Genomic DNA, 20,752 nt, shown 5'->3' with positions numbered 1-20,752 from the left:
ATTTAATAAGATGACCATTTGGATCATATTTTAAGATAATATATTTGAAAATGCTTCATAAACTTTAAACATATGATATGAATATTAGTTTTTAATCTAGAATTATCTATAAAACACTTCAGTAAATCATGACATGCTGACACAGATTATGTGAATCATTGATATTTAGTAGTGTTTTGTAATGTGTTATCAATTTCTGAGTATCAAAAGGAGCTCAGAGAGTCACGTTTCATTGAATTCAACACCTAGCAGGCATGTCTCAGTGGTTTAAGTAAGAAGTCAGACTACTGGGTGATAAATTCCATAGTTATCGTGGATCTCAGGCTTCTGCTGTGTGTTCATTTATTAAGCATACTAGAGGCCCAGTGTATGAAATTCGTGCATGGGTAGGGTCCCTAGGCCTGGCGCTGCTTGTTCACTGGCCCTGCTCTTTGCCACTGCTGCTGGCTGCCTCCCTCTGAGGGGTGACCGGCGGGGTGATTGGGGGCCCCCCCACTGGCACCCACCTTGGCTGGCCTGGGGCCTGTGGGCTGGGGGCAGCTCCTGCGCCCTCCCCCTGGTGGTCAGTGCACATCATATCCACTGGTCGTTCCACCGGTCATTCCGCTGTTTGGTCAATTTGCATATTAGGCTTTTATTATATAGGATAATCTTCCACTGGAGCAATAGGTTAGAAGAGTTGGAGAGAACCTCTGAGCAGGACTGTGACTACATACTGTAACCTGAGTAACATACAGCTAAACCATAAACTCTGGCTATAATTCATGGATCCAAAAAACATTTCTCCTAAGCCATGATTTTGCTTTTCCCTGTTTTCCCTCACTAGTTCACCTCCTTTAATTCTGTTCTACTTTTAATCTTGTTTACTTTCCTGCTCATTTGTTCTTTCCAGAGATCTACAATATAGCCAGAGCTTCTTTTACAAAACCCTGTATGTTATTTTGATGACTCTTCTCTAAATATTATGCTCCAGAGTACCATTTATCTCCTCTAATCATTCCATTCTCTCTGGGTAAACTCCCATGGCTCAAATCCATTTTATGTATTGATGACTCCCCAATGTATACCCCTAATGTAGTGCTCTCTCTGGATTTCTGCATATCTGATTGCCTGTTTATCATATTCATTTATATATCCAACTGGCACCTCAAACTCAACATGCCCCAAATTCAAACTCCTTTGAGGATCTGGCCTTCATTTCTTCTTCCCTTCAGTTAATTAGGCCTTCAGTTCTCTCCCACAGTTAATATCATCCCTGATCAATGCATCCTCCACAGTGGCTTCTTATTGATGGCTGCTATCAGGTGGTGGTTGCTGAAAGTTGGGATGCCTGTGGCAATTTCTTAAGATAACAATGAAGTTTGCTGTATCAATTGAATCCCCCTTTCATGAACGATTTCTCTGTACCATGCGGTGCTGTGTAATAGCGTTTTATCCACAGTAGAGCTTCTTTCAAAATCAGAGTCAGTTAAAAGATCATCTTGATAAGGTTAATTAATAAAACTATTACAATTTTTAAAAGATATTTTATGTACCACCTAAGATTATCTTGAATAACACTGGTTACAATTAAAAGTCCAACACTAGCAAGAAGTATTAGAGTAAACTAAGATTCCCTAGGCTCCCACATGCTTTGGTTATTATTCATGATTGAGCAGTGGGAACAAATTAGGAGGCAAGGGAATGAGAAATTCAATATATTTAACATTAGCTAATTGCAGAGATATCCAAAAGGACATAAACTTACGAAAGGTTTATTAGGACTTCTGCTTCATGGTAGAAGATTGAGCTATAACTCTACCACTGTGGCCAACCATCCTTCCTGAGACTGCAATGAAATGAAAGTACAGAAATGTAAAAAGGAATCTATAATAATAAAAGTGGCCGAAACCGGTTTGGCTCAGTGGATAGAGCGTCGGCCTGCGGACTGAAAGGTCCCAGGTTCGATTCCGGTCAAGGGCATGTACCTTGGTTGCGGGCACATCCCCATTGGGGGGTGTGCAGGAGGCAGCTGGTCGATGTTTCTCTCTCATCGATGTTTCTAACTATCTCTCTCCTTTCCTCTCTGTAAAAACTCAATAAAATATATTAAAACATAATAATAATAATAATAAAAGTGTAATATGCTAATTAGACTGGACAGCCGAATGACCTTCCGGACATCATTCCGGATGAAGACGCAGTGGCAGGGGCCAAGGCAGAGGTGGTTAGGGGTGATCAGGCAAGCAGGCAGGGGTGATCAGGCAGGCAGGCAAGTGGTTAGGGGCAATCAGGCAGGCAGGCAGGCAGAGTGGTTAGGGGTGATCAGGCAGGCAGGTGAGCGATTAGGAGCCAGCAGTCCCGGATTGCGAGATGGTGTAGGCCGGGCTGAGGGGATTCCCTCCCACACACACATGAATTTCATGCACCGGGCCTCTAGTAATCAAATAAGAGTAAAGAGATTTGGAGGCAAGTTGAGAGATCATAACGAACAATATATTTCAACAAGCTTGTAGAACACATTTTGGCTGGGAGTGGGTGAATAGATCTAAGAACAGCATAATCTAGAATATACTCCAAGAATTGTAGAAAAGGAAACTGTTGTAACTCCAGAGGTTTATAAACAGTAGGTACAAGTATTTGAATTACATGAGTGAAAAGTAGAGCTAAAAGCAGATATTTGTTCAAAGTCATTATAGGGAACATGGGCTTGTTTAAGGTACAAGTGAATTATTAGAGTACAGGCAGACATATTGCCTGAAGTGAATGAGGGCACTTTCCCCCCATTTATTACTTTCTATAACAAGATGACTTAATTACATAAGATACATGTATTTTGATAAAATGTAAGCATATAAAGTAAAAATTGAAGGGCTCCTTTTTTTAGATGTAATCATTGTTGACAGTTGTCTTTTCAAACCTTTTCTATGTGTACAATAGCATTCTTTAAACACGCAATTCTTTAGTAGTATCAAACCATGTTGTTCTGAAACTTGCTTTTTTGCCCCCTACTCAACAACATATAATAAATATCCTCCAATATCAGGTTACAGATTTGCCTGATTCTCTTCAATGATTTCATGGTCTGCTAGAGTATGTATGTATATATGTATGTATGTTTATACGTAATTTATTTAGTCACTTTTTTAGACATATGACGTATCTTACTATTTTACTAACGGAACTAGTGCTGTGACGCATTTAGATCAGTGTTGTGTATTTGTGCAAGTGTTAGTGTAGGGTAATTCCAGAACTAGGAAACCTAGGTTACATTTTGATAGCTACTATAAAATTGCCTTTTAAGTTCCAGCAACTCTGAGCCATACCTTATCAACATCGTTATTAATCTTTTAAAATGTTTGCCCATTAAATAGACAAAAATGGAATCTCATTGTTTCAATTTGCTTTTCTCTGATCATTAGTGGAGTTGAGCTTCCTTTCTTAGGTTAATTATCAATTTGCATTTTGTTGTTGTTAATTGTATGTGCCCTATGTTGGTTTTCCTTCTGTTATACTTAAGTTTTGTTTACTTTTAAATCATTAATCCACCACAAATTAATTTTTGTGCGCTAAAGATATAAATATTAATATGCATTTTCTCCCAGATAGACAGTTGTTTCCATAAACCTGAATAGTTCGTCCTTTCTTCTCTAATTTGAAAAACTAATATATGAATGTAATATGTGATATTTTTCTTTTCATGCAGAGAAGATGTGAGTTTTGAAACAAAGCTTGAGTCAGGAATAAAAGAGTATGGTTGCCTTGGGAATTATATTGTTAAATCGGATAAGATTAAAAGTATGGATGATATTTCGTCTATAAAAATAAGAATATACCTAGGACGAACAAATATATACTAATTGCTATATAAGTAGTAATCAAGGATATTGATTCAACAACTTAATATTGTGCAAGGTGACATTACAAAGAAATTCTTGGGCTTTTTTTTCTTTGTAGATTTATTTTAATTTACTGCCTACTGCACAGAATTCACCATTCACTATCTATAGAAAAATGAGCTCTTTTCGGTTAACATCAGATTTTAGTATGTCTCTTACATTTAATCTTATAGCTTATATAGTTAAAACCATTAATACACGAAAGATAATTATTTTCAGTAATGGAAATGTTTGGATGTGTGACACTATGCAAACTATGTGACTGAAGAAAAAGAAGACTACTAAGTATGTGAAATACACCCAGCAGAAGAAGATTTTTCTAGAAAATTGGGTATACGTAGAGGAGAGTGATTATAGTATGCTCTTACTGGACTAAATTTGAAGTATGTTGGAAATAGAGCTGTCAACATAATTTTTAAATAGTCATTTTAACTGAAAAACATTATGTAATTGTCTTCTGTCTTCTCTTTTCTCCACCTCCATCCTTCTCTTTTCTCTTTGTTACAGATCATACATCAGTTGGTGGGCTGGGAGACAGTTTTTATGAATACTTACTGAAAGCATGGTTGATGTCAGATAAAACAGACCTTGAGGCTAGAAACATGTATGATGATGCTATTGAGGTAATTATGCTCAGAACACTTACCTGTTTAACATATGGCATATACATTGTATTTGATAGTGACAGATGGACATCTTATATGCATTTTATTATGTGCATTCATTGTAGAGTTTAAGTTTTTTAATATAAAAGTCTTATATTAAGTGTTCCTTTATTGTGGCATTTTAAAGAAATTATAGAAGAAAGAATTTACTGTAACATATTTATGTATGCACAATTATTTTAATTATTTTTAGTTATTGTCTGTAGAGACTAGAAAAATTTCTGACTTTACATGCATTTCCATGAACATTTCTTCTTTCAAATGACCCATTTAACGTGTATATTGAGAGCCTCTGGGTAAATAATAAGGGCAAAACAGTATATAGTACTTCCCACGTGCCAGGCACTGTTCTAACCCTTTTACATATGTGAAGTAACTTAATACTTACTACACTTCACACACGAGGACTTCAAGGCACTGAGAGTTGAAGTAACTTTATGAAGGAAGCACCAGTAAGTGATGGAGCCTGGAACTAAACAGCCTGGCTCCAGAGCCTGTGCTCTTAACCACAGTTCTATATTTATATAACCTCATACCACAGTGTTGTGGCAGTTTACATTTGGAACAAGTTTCATTCTTGGCAACACTTGTATGTGATATTTCCAAGCAAAAACTGTGAAATAGAATAGTGTGTTAACCACTTAGTATGTTACTTGGTTTCTGATCTAGTGTAAACATATCCCTTTAATGATTTTAATCACTTTTTAAAAATTGTATATTTTGTATATACTGCAAAGTATATACAATTCTGACTCTAGCCGTTGATCAGTACTTAGAGTTTTAGTTTGTTTTTAAATTAAGCAAAAGTTATTATTTCCTAATTTATATCTTTACCTTTTAGGGAATCAATTTTCTATAGTTGTTTACAAAAATACACAGGAGTTGAACTAGTATGTGGCACGTATTGCTTTGCTCATATGCAACTTGATTACTCCAAAACTCATTGTAAATTAAGCCTTCTAATTTGGGAAAGTTACTGCTTTATGGAGTCTTATATTAACAAGGTTTTATAGTCAGAAGGATGCAGTAAGTTTGAACACTGATATTTTGCTTCTGAAATTTTGAATATCTACTCTTTCTTGTAGGCTATAGAAAAACATCTTATTAAGAAATCCCGTGGAGGCCTTACCTTTATTGGAGAATGGAAGAATGGGCACCTGGAAAAGAAGATGGGACATTTGGCCTGCTTTGCTGGGGGAATGTTTGCACTTGGAGCAGATGGTTCCAGGAACAAAGCTGGTCATTATTTAGAGCTAGGGGCAGAAATTGCACGTACATGCCACGAGTCATATGATAGAACTGGTAAGAATATTAATAATGCTAATTAATTAGTCCAAAATAACTTGCAAGTTAAAAATATGTCCACAAATAAGAAGGAAAATATATAGGCATTTTTATTTCAAAATAGTTATTCTAATACAGGAAATTATTTTCTTAAGAACTTGAATTTTTAATTCTGGAAATGTGTTCCTGCATCACTTTCTTTTTATTTCTGAGTTCTGCTACTGTTTTTGTTAATAGAGGTTTTTAAGAAGTTGTTTTAAAGACAAAAGGTAGGGCATTTTGGGGATGTATGGGATAACATTATTTATTTTCCTATAGTAAGAATCCATTTAGCCATTTTTTTCAACTTCTATGAAAAGTTACATAAAAGGACACAAAATAGACCAATTTAGGTTACATGCCTTGCCTGTCCTCTTGTGAAAATAAAAAGATAATTGTAGTTGTATTGAATATATAATTGGTGTCTAGGTAACCAGTAGTTTCTTAGTCAGTTTTCTAACAATTTTTGAGTTGTTTGTTCCTTTAACTAAAAGATCCTCTGGCATTGCTTTAGGCAAATATGCAATATTTCTGGGCTTCAATGTCCTTACCTGGAAAATGTGATGTTTCTCAGTGGTGACAATAATTGGGAATGAAAAATATATTTTTTATGTATAAAGCATAGATAGATACACATATAGTTATAGATAGGTAAACAGTATGTATTATTAAAATTTCATGAAAAGAGAAGGCAAATCGGTTTTTAAAAATCCTGAAAACGCGGTTGAGAAAAACTGGATTAGACCTTCCAAGGTTTTCTGTGGCTTAAAAATGCATGTTTTTATATGAAATAATGGATGATGAGTTCCCTGAAAGACTAAAAACCAGTGATATTATCCATGACACAAATACGATTGGCATAAAATTTATTATGGTTCAAAATCTGCCAAGTTACTTTGATATAATAAGGAATTGAACTTATGGTGAAATTGAGCCTGCAGTTTCCTCACTAACTAAATCAAGGATTTCGTTTCTTAACAAAATATAACTAAGTCAAAAGAACATTGAAACAAATCTTACTTTAGGGAGTTTAAGTGTTAATATATAATACATGTATAATCAGTGATCTAAGATACAAATAGAAGCTAAATTATATTATGTTGATGATATAGAATATATACATAAAATAGAGCTCAGATCAGTAAGACATTGAGGACCAGAAAGAACAGTAAGTGTTTATTTATGTTAAGACCCATAATAAGGCTTGTTACACAGATTTGGACCATAAATCAAATAATAGATGAAAAATAGTAAGATTTCATAATACAGCAGACATAGTAAAACTATGATATACCATCTACACTAGTAAAAGATAAAGATGCAAATTGACCATACCTTTGTGACACCCACCAGCTAATCAGGAGTGAGTATGCAAAGGTGTGTCGGGTTAATTAGCATACACAGGCACTGAGTGGCCGGGGGTGGGGCGGGACACAGACATTCCCCACCATCCCAGCTGCTCTGGGCCTCTGGGCAGTGTGGGAAGGCAGAAAGATGGCTCCAGGCAGAGCAAAGGCAGTGCCGGCAGCCAGGAAGAGGAAGGCTCATTCTTGTACGATTCTTCCTGCATTCTAGTAGTTATTATAATTAATCATTCACTCCTTTAAACATGGAGCACTTATTATATGCCAAGCATTATGCTGGATGCTTAATAGGTAAAAGTATTAACAAGATGTATTTCCTGCTTTTGAGAAATTTATAGAATATCAGAGTTATGAAAGAATTCTCTATATTTCTGATTTTCACATTTCATAATGACATTGCTGATGTTGATATGAAACACTGCGATTATGGAAAGAACATGTGAACTAGGATTCAAAATTCCCTTGTTTTACTATATATTATCTGTGAGCCTTAGGCAAACCTTCCTAAGACTCAGTTGTTCCATCTGCAAAAAATTGGGATATTAGTACCTACCCTATCTTCTTCATAATGTTGTTGTGAATATAAATTAATTTTAAAAAATTCAGTCAATGAACCTGTGTCCCTCTTTGCCATGGTATCCCGCAAAAGATTACTGTTTGATTTGTGTCCTATATTTTCAAGACTTCCACTGTTCTTTACTTAATCTTTAGTCTCAATTTAGATACATTAATTAAAAAGTACGATCCTAGTTCTGCTCATTTCCTACCAGGTCATTACATCTTTTGCTGTGTTTTCTTGCATCTATGCTATAATTTTTTGGCCACTGTGTTTAAGAATATCCATTCACTTCTTAGCAGTTATTCTAGCTAAATTCATATGACAATTATTGCCTTGGAATTTCACTTTCATTTGTTAACATTAGTTCAAAATTTGGCAATCTTCATGGCCTGCTGTTTACCTTTCAGCTGGGTTTGTAGGAAGCATTGCTGATTCTATTTATGAAACAGCAGTAACTTAGTGGTTTTTTCAAACTATTATAGCTGCATGGGAAGCTAGATTGGTACGTTGTTTTAGTTTATGCTGAGGTATAATGCAAAACTGGTATCAAGACTTCCAAAATATAGTACATTTTTTTTCTGAGATTTTAGATTTTAAAAAAAAAATTCTGAGCATCATTAAAAGTGACTATTATATAATTTAATTATTTCATGCTGAAACTGGATAAAGTCTATCACAATTGGGGTTGGGAGAATTTAATCTGTTTAGGTGCATGTAACATCCAATGGACAAAAGACCCATTGAACATAGAGTACTGAATGTATTTGAAGAGTTTCCACAACTATTTTTTCCTTAGAGGAAAGGATACAGGAAAATAGTTTAAGTTCTTCCCTTATTATTAGCCCATTCAAACTATAGTCAAATTGCCTGTCCTAGAATATTCTTTGTGCTTTTATCTTTGGTTGAATTTCTTTTGGTTGACTTGAATGTGCTTATTTTTCTATTTGTATGAGTCCTACCTGTCTTGGAGTATTCATATGAGTTGCATTTCCCCATAACTTCACCAACTAATATGTGTCTTCTTTAAACTTATCTTTTATTGTCTTACTACTCACTTTTATCACATTTGATATTTTACTTAATTTTTTTTATTTGTTCATGTCTCTTTACCTACATTATATAATTTTTGCATCCTCTGGAGTTCTTCTTGTCTAGGCACTAAATTGTTTATGGTTTTGATTCAATTTTTAAGTGTTGGATTAGTTATTTTCTTTTTAGAAATGAAATATCAAATGTAAGTGGGAAGTTTAAGATAGGGAATAGAGAGTAAATGAAATTGTTTTTTACAACATCCTATATAATAAAAGCATAATATGCAAATCGACCAAATGGTGGAACTACTGGTTGCTATGATGCGCACTGACCACCAGGTTGCAGACACTCAACACAGGAGCTGCCCCCTGGAGGTCAGTGCACTCCCATAAGAGGGAGCACTGCTCAGCCAGAAGCTGGGCTCATGGCTGGCGAGCGCAGCGGGAGCCTCTCTGGCCTCCTCTGCAGGCAGGCGGTAAGGAGCAAGGTGTCCCAGACTGTTAGAGCCCTGGGGATTGGGCCTAAGCCGGCAGGCGGACATCCCCTGAGGGGTCCCGGACTGCAAGAGGGCGCAGGCCAAGCTGAGGGACCCCCTCTCCCCCCAGTGCATGAATCTTGTGCACCAGGCCTCTAGTTTCTTAAATAAAAGAACACCTATGAAATAGTGCCTTCAGAAACATGAAATTGATGATTTGGCCAAAATATGGATGTAATAGCTTATACACTTTTACTCACCAACTCCTCACAGGACAATTATGTTATCTTTCTGGTATGTTTTATGTGAGAAATTATGAATGACCAGTAAATGAAATACAATTTTTAGTGAGTTTAAAATACTAGTTCCATGCAGCCAATTTCTCCTTCAGTTCAGACAATATTATCATTGTAATTACAGAAGTTATTTAAAGTTAGCCTTAAGATTGACATTTGAAAACTCCAGTTGATTACTTCTTAGCACTCATAGTTTTTGAGAAAGGAAAAACGTAAGAAATCCGGACAAAATAACTTACCTTACTTTGTTATTGGATTTACCATCATATCAGTACTTATAATGTTTGACTTTTATCATCATTTGAAAAGCATTTATTAAATGACAAATAAGAGTTGATTGTATATCAGACTTTTCAATAGCTAGATAGAGGTTTCTTACAAAATACTGATAATTTGTTGGTTACTCCTAACTTCAGATCCCATTGAGGAGCTGGTCTGTGCTTTTTGTACACCCATAAAGTTTTGCCGACAATTTCAGAGGCTTGTGGACACAAATCTGTCTCCCTCTTCCAAAGCCTCCCATAGAGTTCGTGAACTTGAGGTTAAAACCCCTGCTTGAGTTCTGCATTAACTCTCCAAGACTGAGCCGTATAGAAACTGTGGTTAACTCTTCTGGATCACGTGTTTTGCTTTTACTAGAACTATCCACCATCACAACAGTGTTTTTAGTTTTGTATTTTTTAGGGGGATGGGCATAGAAAGAAAGGCTTTATTTTCGCCTCCTTTGAATTGTCATTATTTGGAGCTTATGGTGTCACCCTTGTAATCCTGAAATTGGGCGACAGCAACACATTATGCCAACATCGATGCCATGGCTTTGTTTATGGTCCACCAGCATTATAGTTTTTGTGCTGCCTTTTCTAAGGAAATAAAAAAATGTGCAGCATTATCATGAAAGAGGTGAGAAACCTTGAAACTATTTGCCACCAGTGTAGCCTTGTGAAAAGAAAGGTGGCCGCTAAGAGTGGTAATTGTGTGCGACTTCACCATCCCAGTGAAAGATGACTTTATATTGTCCAGGTTTAGGGTGCTAGTGTTATTAGAAAGAAGTTCTTAAGAAGCTTTTCAAGTAGTGCTATATTCCAGCCTGAATGGAAATCATATCATCCAAGAAATAGTATGTAATGCTGAAATATATGTGTAAATGGACATGTTTTATTCAAACTGGACAGAAGTTTTCTTACAAAGTAATTGATAATTTGTTGGTTATTCCTCACTTTAGGACTAAATGGGCAAATTACTGGGGAAATTCTTGATGATTGGCAATTTCAACCTTTTCCTTGCTGCGTGTTTTGATACTATAGGACAGTGATGGCAAACCTTTTGAGCTCGGCGTGTCAGCATTTTGAAAAACCCTACCTTAACTCTGGTGCTGTGTCACATATAGAAATTTTTTGATATTTGCAACCATAGTAAAACAAAGATTTATATTTTTGATATTTATTTTATATATTTAAATGCCATTTAACAAAGAAAAATCAACCAAAAAAATGAGTTTGCGTGTCACCTCTGACACGCGTGTCATAGGTTCACCATCACTGCTATAGGAGAAGAAAGTTTATTTTAAAAACTGATTTAAGTTTTAAAATATATTATTTTTATATACTGTATTTTATAAATTTTAGCATATATAGCATGCTTTAAAAATTATGTACTCTACAACTAAATCTAATTCAAAGTCTGAGCTTTAAAATGTCACTGAAAAATAAAAGGTCTAAAATGTTTTCTTACGTGTGTGTTATATTAAAAGGACTTTAAAATTGTCTTGACTATTTAAAAAATAATTCTGCACAGTACAGTTTTCTGTCTCATTTTATTTTGGGCCAAAGCAGAATATGTAATGTGCTTCTGCCTACCTTTGCATTTGTTTCCAAAGGATGACTGAACTCTTATTGGATTAGATAGATTTAGCAGTATGTTGGTGTACATTATTTATGAGAGAGACTACTTCATGTCAGAATAATAGGAATATTTATAAGTCTATTGTAAGAAAGCCAAATGTGGATCTTTAAAGTCACTGATTTTGCAAAAACAGCAGCAGTAAAAATAAAACAAATAGCAAAAAATAACTTTACTTCATCCCCCATTCCTTCAGGGGAGAAAAAGCTCTGGCATGCAAACACATATGGCTTATTGTGCTCATTATTCCTTTGGTCATGCTGCAGCATTAAAGCTAGGCCCTGAATCCTTCAAGTTCGATGGTGCAGTAGAGGCGGTGGCAGTTCGGCAGGCTGAGAAGTATTACATCCTCCGTCCAGAAGTCATCGAAACCTACTGGTACCTGTGGCGATTCACTCACGATCCAAGATACAGGCAATGGGGCTGGGAAGCAGCTCTGGTAGGTAAACTAATTTTTCATTTGATGTGCAAGAGTGTTACCAAGTCCTTCTCTAGTGTCATGATCCTCCTCCATGTTGCCTCGTGTTCAGTAACTGAGGGACTAACTCTGTTTATCTGATGAAAAACTCTATTAGTCAATTTATGTTTCTTAAATAGCAGAAGTAAACCTTAGAATCCAGTTTAGTTTTCTATTAGAGGTATTTTCCTATTGGTGTTCACTCATTATTCTTATTGAGTAACTACAGAGTCATTTATAAGGCAAGTTTTCACTATGATTATAAAATTTCTGTGCTTCCCTATTAGAGGTCAAACTCCAAAAAAAGGGAAAATATTGTAAAGCTGCCCAGATTCACAGCCTGGGTGGATTACCCCCTCTTCATTTTAGCTTGTATTCTAAATAATTCCTTAGTGGATCACCATAAGAAGGAGCAATGAATTGTTACAAATTTTTTAGATTGATGGACAAATACATATATTTGAAATGGGGAGTTTTTAATGGTTATTAAGTAAAGAAAGCAAGTGGTTTACTCTTACAGCACTCACCTTTAAGAGAACCTCCTGGCTCTCAGTACCTAGGGAGGAAGAAAATCACTAGTCTTTTTGTGGAAGTATTGCTTATTCCTGGGAATGAGGAGTGTTTTATTCTCTAAGATATACTAATTATGATAAATAGTACTATCTATGATGAATGTTTATATTTAAATTGTTTGGCTTAAATCTGTAGTGTAGATAGAATGAGAGAATTCTAGGTGAGATAAGTAATGTCAGTAAATTGCTCAGACAAGAATATGCAAGATATATTCTAGAGCAGAACATAGACCAATTTATGTAAAAAGGTTTCACAGTGGCAATGAGAGAGGAGTTTAAAGCCATTGTATGGATGGCCTTATGTGCCAATAAAGGGATATGTACTTTACTCAGTGACTCTGGAAGAAAACACGCGCACGTACACCACCACCACCCCCCCCCCCCCACACACACACACACACACATCTCTCAGTTACGAGATAGGTGTTTCTCACATGGGGATAGAAAGTCCTTTGCCTATCTAAAAAGATGATCATATGTTCTTTTTCTTCACCATCTCCTACCCACCAAAATTCCCTAACTTTAAGAATCGATTATAAGACTACTAAAGATTTTTCAAATGGAGAGGAACTACTGAAGGCTTTTTAGTTGGAATTAACAAAACACAAGGATCTGATTATAATCTGCAGATTGGTGGGGATGGGAGACCACTGCAGTAGTCTGGGAATAATGCGATAAAGACTTGAACTAAGGTGAAGACACTCACGTGTCATTGGTCATCCAGACCTGGATAGTCCTTAGGAAGTTTAGCAGAGAATAGTAATGGAAGGTAGGTATATAGAACAGGAGCAGAGGCAGCATTTGTTGGTGCTGCCTTTCCACCTGGGTCCAGAGTTGGGAACGGAGCTGCTAGTGAAACTGTGCTGCAGTTGAGAAGATAGCCAGGCTGTTGCTACAGTGTCTCAGGAACGGGGCACATACTTGTGTCAGTAGCAGTGGCTTACTAAAGCTTATGTAAATCAAACAGTATTTTCCATAGGGGCAATGGACAGGTAAAGTGATCCTGCAATGTGTCTGACTTGAATGTTCCCTAATATTTAAGGGTTCTTATTTAGAGGAATAAGGAAGATAGATCTGAATTAGGGGTGAAGGGTTTGGGTAGAAGTATCCTCTCATTGAGAAACACTAGGATAATTTGTCCTGTTTCTAAGGTCCTTTTTCCCTGCACAGCTTCTTAACATATGGCCCTACTCTTATCCATTAAAAAGAGGTTTGACAAACTCAAACTTTAACCCATATCTGTCCAAATTTGAATTAACAGGAGTTAGAATTTTGCTTTTAATAGCCCATATAGACAGACACACAAACAGTAAATATTATCTCATTGCTATTATTATGTAGAGCTTCTAAGTAATGCTTTTTTTTTTTAGCATTTTTGGATTATTGTTTATCCTTGGAAGATATAAAATTGCATTTAAAAATTTTAATTCAAATTGGCCTCCCTCTCGATTTGTCAGAATTAGTGAGACTTTGTTGTGTCATACAGGTCTCAAATCCAGTGTGAATGACTTAAATTTGGCTCCTAAGTTAGGAATGTATAAGATGTCTTAAAAAGATTAAAGAGTTTTGAATAGGGAGAAATTCCACAGGAAACAGGATATCTCAGTCAGTTTTTCCAGAAGAAACTATTTTCATTTGATAATAAATTGTATTCTTAAACTGTCAAATTCTCATATAGAGCTCTGTGAACTTTTGACAGGGTCCCTTAACTTGACCTTCCAAACTTGAAATTTGTGTCCTTGATTCTTTTGTCTGATCTCTTTCACAGGCTATTGAGAAGTATTGCCGAGTCAGCGGTGGGTTCTCTGGGGTGAAGGATGTTTATTCCTCGACTCCTGCCCATGACGATGTGCAGCAGAGCTTCTTTCTCGCTGAAACGTTAAAGTAAGTGGAGGCCTTTTAAAAAGTTTTACATCTTTAATATTTAGCTGCATCTCTAGAAGAATGGCAGAGGTAGATATTTGAGGCAGATATTTAGTCAAATGAGAGTTTAGTACCTTTATTTTCTCCTTGTTCTTTAGTGTGCATTAGAATCACCTGGAAGACTTCTTAAAACACAGGTAACTGGGTCATCCTCGCAGTTTCTGACTCAGTAGGCCTAGGGTGGAACCTAAGAATTTGCATTTCTGACAAGCTCCTAGGCGATGTGGATGATGCTGTTCTGGAAACCACACCTGCACTACTAGTAAAATCTGTTAGTATTCACGGTGTTTTGGAGAGTGCATGACCCTAGTCACCCATCCTTTCATTGGAGATTCCCATAAACATATACATAAAGAGAACAATGAAAAAGGAAAAAAAGACAAGTTTATTATTTGGGCTTATACTCAAAACCTCAGGCAGGAAGAGGTGGAGACCTTAAATATGTCCACTTCCCTAAAGACTACAGAATAAATAGCTCTTGATACTTTCTCTTTGCTTCATATTTCTATTTCCTGTCTATCTGTACCTGAATGCCCCATAAAGTGTCACTTTGTTTAAAAAAAATGTTTATTTTTCAGATATTGTTCAGGTTACTTGAGGATAAATCAGTAGACAAAAAGGACAAAAATTTCTACCCTCCTAAAGTTTACATGCTAGTATATTTCTAGCTTAAATTTTGGTATATTATTAAAATTTCTATGTGTCAAACAAGGTGTCTCATCCTAATGGCCATCTTATTTCAATTATTTTTATTATTCCTACTGCTCTGATTTTTCCCATCTTTTCAGTTTGTGCATTATAGAGTTATTTCTTTTTTCCTTCTAATATATCACTAAGTCTTTATGATTCCTGTTACGTTGCTTTTTTATTTTGCTTCTCCTTTCCATATCTGCAGTTGACGCTAAGCCACACCCTTATTACTGCTGAGGTAGTTTAGAACATCTGCTTGGTAGTCAGTTCCCTACTTCTAACAGTCATTTCGGTTTTTGATTTATCCTGTGTGATTGGGCCTGAGACTCTGAGCTAGCTGAAAGAACTCTGGACTGGCAAATAAAACCGCAGGAGCTTTAGTTATATACTTGCTACGACCTAGCTGAGTGAACATGTGAAAATAAAATTTCTTTGCTTTCAGTTATCACATCTGTAAACTGTTGAATTTGACCCAAATTATTTAAGAGTTCTTCTTTTATTTTTTTAAGACCAGAAAAATTGTAAGAATAAAATACAATGAGTATTTGTGTATCACCTAGATTTACCTATTGTTAACATTACCACACCCCTGTATATATGTGTACACACACACACACACACACACACACACACACACACAGTTTTACTATTTATTTTTTAAAAATGTTTGCTGTATAATTTGAGTTACCAGATTTCTGATACTTACACAAGTGTTTTAAGGAAAGGGCATAACCCTATGTAATCACAGTATAGTTATCACAATGGGGAAAATTTAACATTCATATAATACTGTTGTTTAATATGTAGTCCATTTTCAAATTTCTCAATTGTTCTAATGTACTTTAAACTAATTTTTTAACCCCCAGAGGATCATTTGTTGCCATGTCTCCTTAGTCTTCTTTAACCTAGAACAAAGTTTCCTTGCTTTTCATCTTTTGTGACATTGATGAAAGTATTTAGACTAATGGCGTTGAAGAATGTCCCTCAGATATATATATCCGTGTCTCCTTATGATCGGGTTTAGTTTAGAGATTTTTGACACAAGTATTATATATATGTATTTAAGTTCTTTCTTAATTCTGCCGAAGTTGATTTATAGATTCATTGCATTTACACTCAAAATCACAGGAAGCATGATGGACCTGGAGAGGATTATGCTAAGTGAAATAAGTCAGAGAAGACAAGTACCATATGATTTCACTCATATGGGAAATCTAATGAACAAAATGGACTAACAAAATAGAAACAGACTAATGGATAGAGAACAGACTGACGGCTGTCAGAAGGGGTGCGGATTGTGGGGCTGGGTGATAAAAGGTGAAGGGGTTAAGCAAAGAAAACCCTCGTAGACACAGACAACACTAGGGTGATTACCAGAGGGAAAGGCGGTGGGGGAGGTAGAAGAGAGTATAGGGGGATAAATGGTGATGGATGGAGGCTTGACTTGGGTGGTGAACACACAATACAATATACAGATAATGTTTATAGAATTGTACACCTGAAACTTACATAATTTTATTAACCAGCATTATCCCAATGATTCACTAGAAAAAAAGACAACTCAAAAAAATCATGGGAGACTTTTTTGTAAAAATTAATAACTGTTTCTAAATTTCATATGGAAATGCAAAGAACCTGGAATTACCAAAACAAGTTTAAAAAGAACGAAGTTGAAAGCCTAACACTACCTGATTTTAAGACTTATTATAAAGCTATAGTGATTGAAGCACTCTGATATAGATATAGATATCATTATACAAATATCAGACTGCTTCAAAAAAAGAATAGAAAATCCTGGGTGGGAAGAACTCAATACATTTATGGACAACTGATTTTTAACAAAGGTACAAAGACAGTGACGTGAGAAAAGATAGGCTTTTCAGGAAAAGGTGCTGAAGTAATTTCATTTCTATATGTATATACAAAAAGTCAGCTCAAAATGGATCATAGATCAAAATTGAAAACCTAAAAAAATACAACTTTTAGTAGAAAACATAGGAGAAAGTTTTTGTGACCTTATGGTGGGCAAAAGTTTAAGACACTGCATCAAAAGCATAAACCATAAAAAAAGGAATTGATCAATTGATCTAAAAATGAAAAACATCTGCTCTTTGAAAGATGTTTGAAAAAGAATGAAAGAAAATTAAATGAAACAATGAAAAGTGTCTAGACTATATGTCGATAATAAGATAACATGCAACCCAATTTAAAACGGAGAAAAAGAGTTGAAGTGTCTACTTCACTAAAGAAGATTATAAAGATGACAAATGAGCTCATGAAAAAAGAAGTGCTCAATGTCATTCGTGCAATTAGAACTACAGTGAGACACCACTACACTCCTATTAGAATGTCAAAGTAGACCCACACCTGAAGAGACGTCTGCCTTTACTTTCTGACTTTGGACTTTTTGTGTGGAGATGTAAGGCATGGAGCATCTTACAATTCTGAGGAAAACGTCAAGAATATTACTAAGATCCTGATTACTGGGGAAAAAATTAAAGAACATAATCTGCCAACTCAGAAAGTCCTTTCCACAAATGTAGCAGAGAAAGAAAACGTTTTTACTGTGAATAAGCATGAATCCAGACTGCCATTTGCGTCACAGGCCCAATGCAAAGACAGGAAGAAATCTGGCCTTTCCACATAGCCAGGTTAGGTACAATCCATTAGGCACCTGTGTTGAAGACAGGTGATAAGAACGCTTTCTCCACAGCACCATTCGCTGTACACAGTTTATTCTAAATTCACATGGTAACTGGGGTGGTCATCCGTGTTAGTTAATTGCCTTTATCCAAAGGAAATATAATACTTCCATCTTAATTACAGCTTTGAAAAAGGCACCTACACTACCCTCCCATAGTGACTAAGAGATTGGGGTGCTATTTTCCTTAATGTTTACATTTCAAAGACAGCACCCTGGCCTTTGAGGAAAATGTTTCTGGATTGTAAAACTGGCAAGAGGTTTATTTTGCTTGTAAAAAGATTTACATACATATCAAAGGGATAATTACAAGTTTTCCCAGATAAGGTCTTTTGGCACCAGGAAACTTTGGATGTCATTAACCTTTACAAAACTGGGAGCTCTGATGTTCTACTGCTGACTTAACCAGCCTTTGTTACCACCTGCCTCTGGACTGTTTGTTTGGCAGATAAACCCAATTGTTTGTGTGGTTTAGAATCCTGTCTTTTAAAGGCAAAATCATCCTAATTTATTTGACCCCTAAAGGCAGAGGGGCATGAATTCCCTTTAGCTCCCTGACATCTCAGGACAAGCTAATCCATCCCAGCATACCAGAAATGTGTGCCTTCTTCAGTTAATCTTTAAACACTGCATGCGTATTTTGCACTGGAATCTATAATATGCCCATCCTTCTTTCCTTCTTTTTTCTTCCTCACCCCTTCCCCCCAGAAAACAACTTTAAGATGTGACAGAAGATGTGGGGAAAGTCAGAGAGGGGCTGATATTTTGAGGAGATTAATGATTATATGTTTTAATGCATCATCTTTTAGAATATAATTTCCACTGATTATCTTCAATTTAATTTGATTTCTAGCCAGTCAGTTCCAAAAACATTATTTAAATAGTAGAAGTATAAATGAAGTTTTAAGTAAGTTATTTTTCAAACAGTATTTTTCTTATGCATTCTTTGTAGTCCTTAATGCAAGCCTTTTTAGAGTTGTAACATCTATGCATAATATGCCCGACATTGCCATTGTAGTTGTGAAAAGAATAAACGAGTCCTCAGGCTTGTTTGATAAATAAACAGAGGACTAAGTAAGAGTACATTAACTTGGTGGTGGGTTCTTTCAGCCTTACCATTTCTCTATAGACACTTAAATGCTTCTCCTCAGACTTGGTTGACCTCTTTCTGAAAACGTTTCTTGTTCAGTTACCACTAACACTGTGTTGATGACTTCTGGCAACACCTCCCTTGAGTGTCTCATCTTTTTTTTTCTTTTTTTAATATATATTTTTATTGATTCAGAGAGGAAGAGAGATTGAAACATCAATGATAATGGGAGAATCATTGATCGGCTGCCTCCTGCATGCCTCCTACTGGGGATTGAGCCCACAACCCGGGCATGTGCCCTGACTTGGAATCGAACCTGGGACCCCTTAGTCCGCAGGCCAATGCTCTATCCCTGAGCTAAACCAGCTAGGGCGAGTGTCTCGTCTTTACGTAAGAGAAAGCTAAAAGAGATGTAAGTGAACAGCATTTAAAAATAGCTCTAAAGGTAACCAAAACACCCAGTGAAACTGAAGTACTTAATAGCACCTTTTTATATACCTACAGGCTCCAGTCAGTGTCATTGGTAATGTGTTATCTCTTACCTTGAAGTACAGTTTCAAAAAAATCTTTATTAGAAGAAAAGAGTATCTAGTAGTCTGGTAGCTGAATTAGATTGTAGACTTTTCTCAATTTTCACAGCAAAGATCATGCTTCTCCAGTTGTTCTATTTTTAAACTCTGGGTTAAAAATCTTAAATTTAAATCAGTAATAGTATACCATGTCCTTGATCATCCTCTTCTGAATTTATAATCCGAAGTTAAAAAGAGTTGTTTAGCTGTATTACTTTAAATACTGACTTTGGTACAAATTTTTAAGTGTGCACTGATATGTTATTTAAGTCTTGCGTCAGCTCCTGCTCTCCATGCATTGTTTGACTCTGCCTGAAGGGGTCAGTCTTGTTCCAAACCCTGGACCAGGCAGCAGTGCTGCAGTCTTTGTCTCTGTCTTCCCTGTGTGTCTCTGGCTCCAAATCTCGCCCTCCTTTCCCTTGTAAAGGTGTAAGTCCCTGGAATTAGGGCCCTCCTAAGTCCAGAGTGATTTCATTTCCAGATCCTTGAGGCCCTATTTCCAAATAAGATCACATTTTGGGGCTTTAGTTGGAAATAAATTGGGGTGGGGGGTGCACTATTCAACCCACTATGGTAATATTAAGGTCCTTTTTAAAAAATAATAGCATCTTGCCCTGGCCGGTGTGGCCATAGCATCCCAGACATGTGTGTACACGAACCCCAAGAGCGTGTGCTTCTGTTCTCCACACAGTGAGCAGACCCAGCAGAGGCTCTTCTGTGGCTGTCTTTCAGTTCTGATGTCTCTGCCTGCAGCTGGTGAACAAATCAGTCAAGCAGGTCTCGGGTCACGGAATGGGTTTGAAGCCTGTGACTCCCTGTTCCAGCTTTACCAGTTATAAGTTGATACGCAGTCTCTTGTCATCCAGAACCGTAACAGTAATCAGAAAAAATATTAAAGTCCCGGTTTTTAAAATAAATTTTAGCTAAAATACTGTAAAGGAATTCTTTACTGCAGCCTTGTAAGGCCAGCTAGTTGCTACTAAGGTCAGGAGTGAGAACCCAGATTGCCTGACTCGATACAGTTAGATTTTTGTGCTCACTTTCATGAACCCCTAGTAGAATTCGGATTGGAATTTGCCCAGCATAATAGGTAAGAATCATTGTGTGTGTGTTAAATCTGTCATTTTTTATTTCTAAGTGGTCACTGTGGCTTGCATTTCTTGTGGAGAGGTCAGGAATCCTTGCCTTCCTAGAAACAATGCCATTACCCATGGAAAGAGGTTAATAATTTTTAAGCCTCCTCCTATACATCCATGTTT

The 20,752-nt window shown here is 36.3% G+C and overlaps 1 protein-coding gene across 2 annotated transcripts in view; it reads left to right on the top strand.

Annotated features, from left to right (window-relative positions):
* The window catches only part of MAN1A2 (mannosidase alpha class 1A member 2), a 72,136-nt gene that overhangs the window by 45,043 nt on the left and 6,341 nt on the right, over positions 1-20,752 (top strand). For both annotated transcript variants that reach the window (XM_059673278.1, XM_059673279.1), the window contains exons 9-12: positions 4,386-4,501; positions 5,629-5,845; positions 11,758-11,930; positions 14,289-14,404. In XM_059673278.1, the coding sequence (XP_059529261.1) occupies positions 4,386-4,501; positions 5,629-5,845; positions 11,758-11,930; positions 14,289-14,404 (622 nt within the window). The remainder of the gene's footprint in view (positions 1-4,385; positions 4,502-5,628; positions 5,846-11,757; positions 11,931-14,288; positions 14,405-20,752) is intronic.

This window comes from Myotis daubentonii, chromosome 18 (assembly GCF_963259705.1).
Source record: "Myotis daubentonii chromosome 18, mMyoDau2.1, whole genome shotgun sequence".
NCBI classification, from domain to species: domain Eukaryota; kingdom Metazoa; phylum Chordata; class Mammalia; order Chiroptera; family Vespertilionidae; genus Myotis; species Myotis daubentonii.
This window is presented reverse-complemented; position numbering and strand designations above follow the sequence as displayed.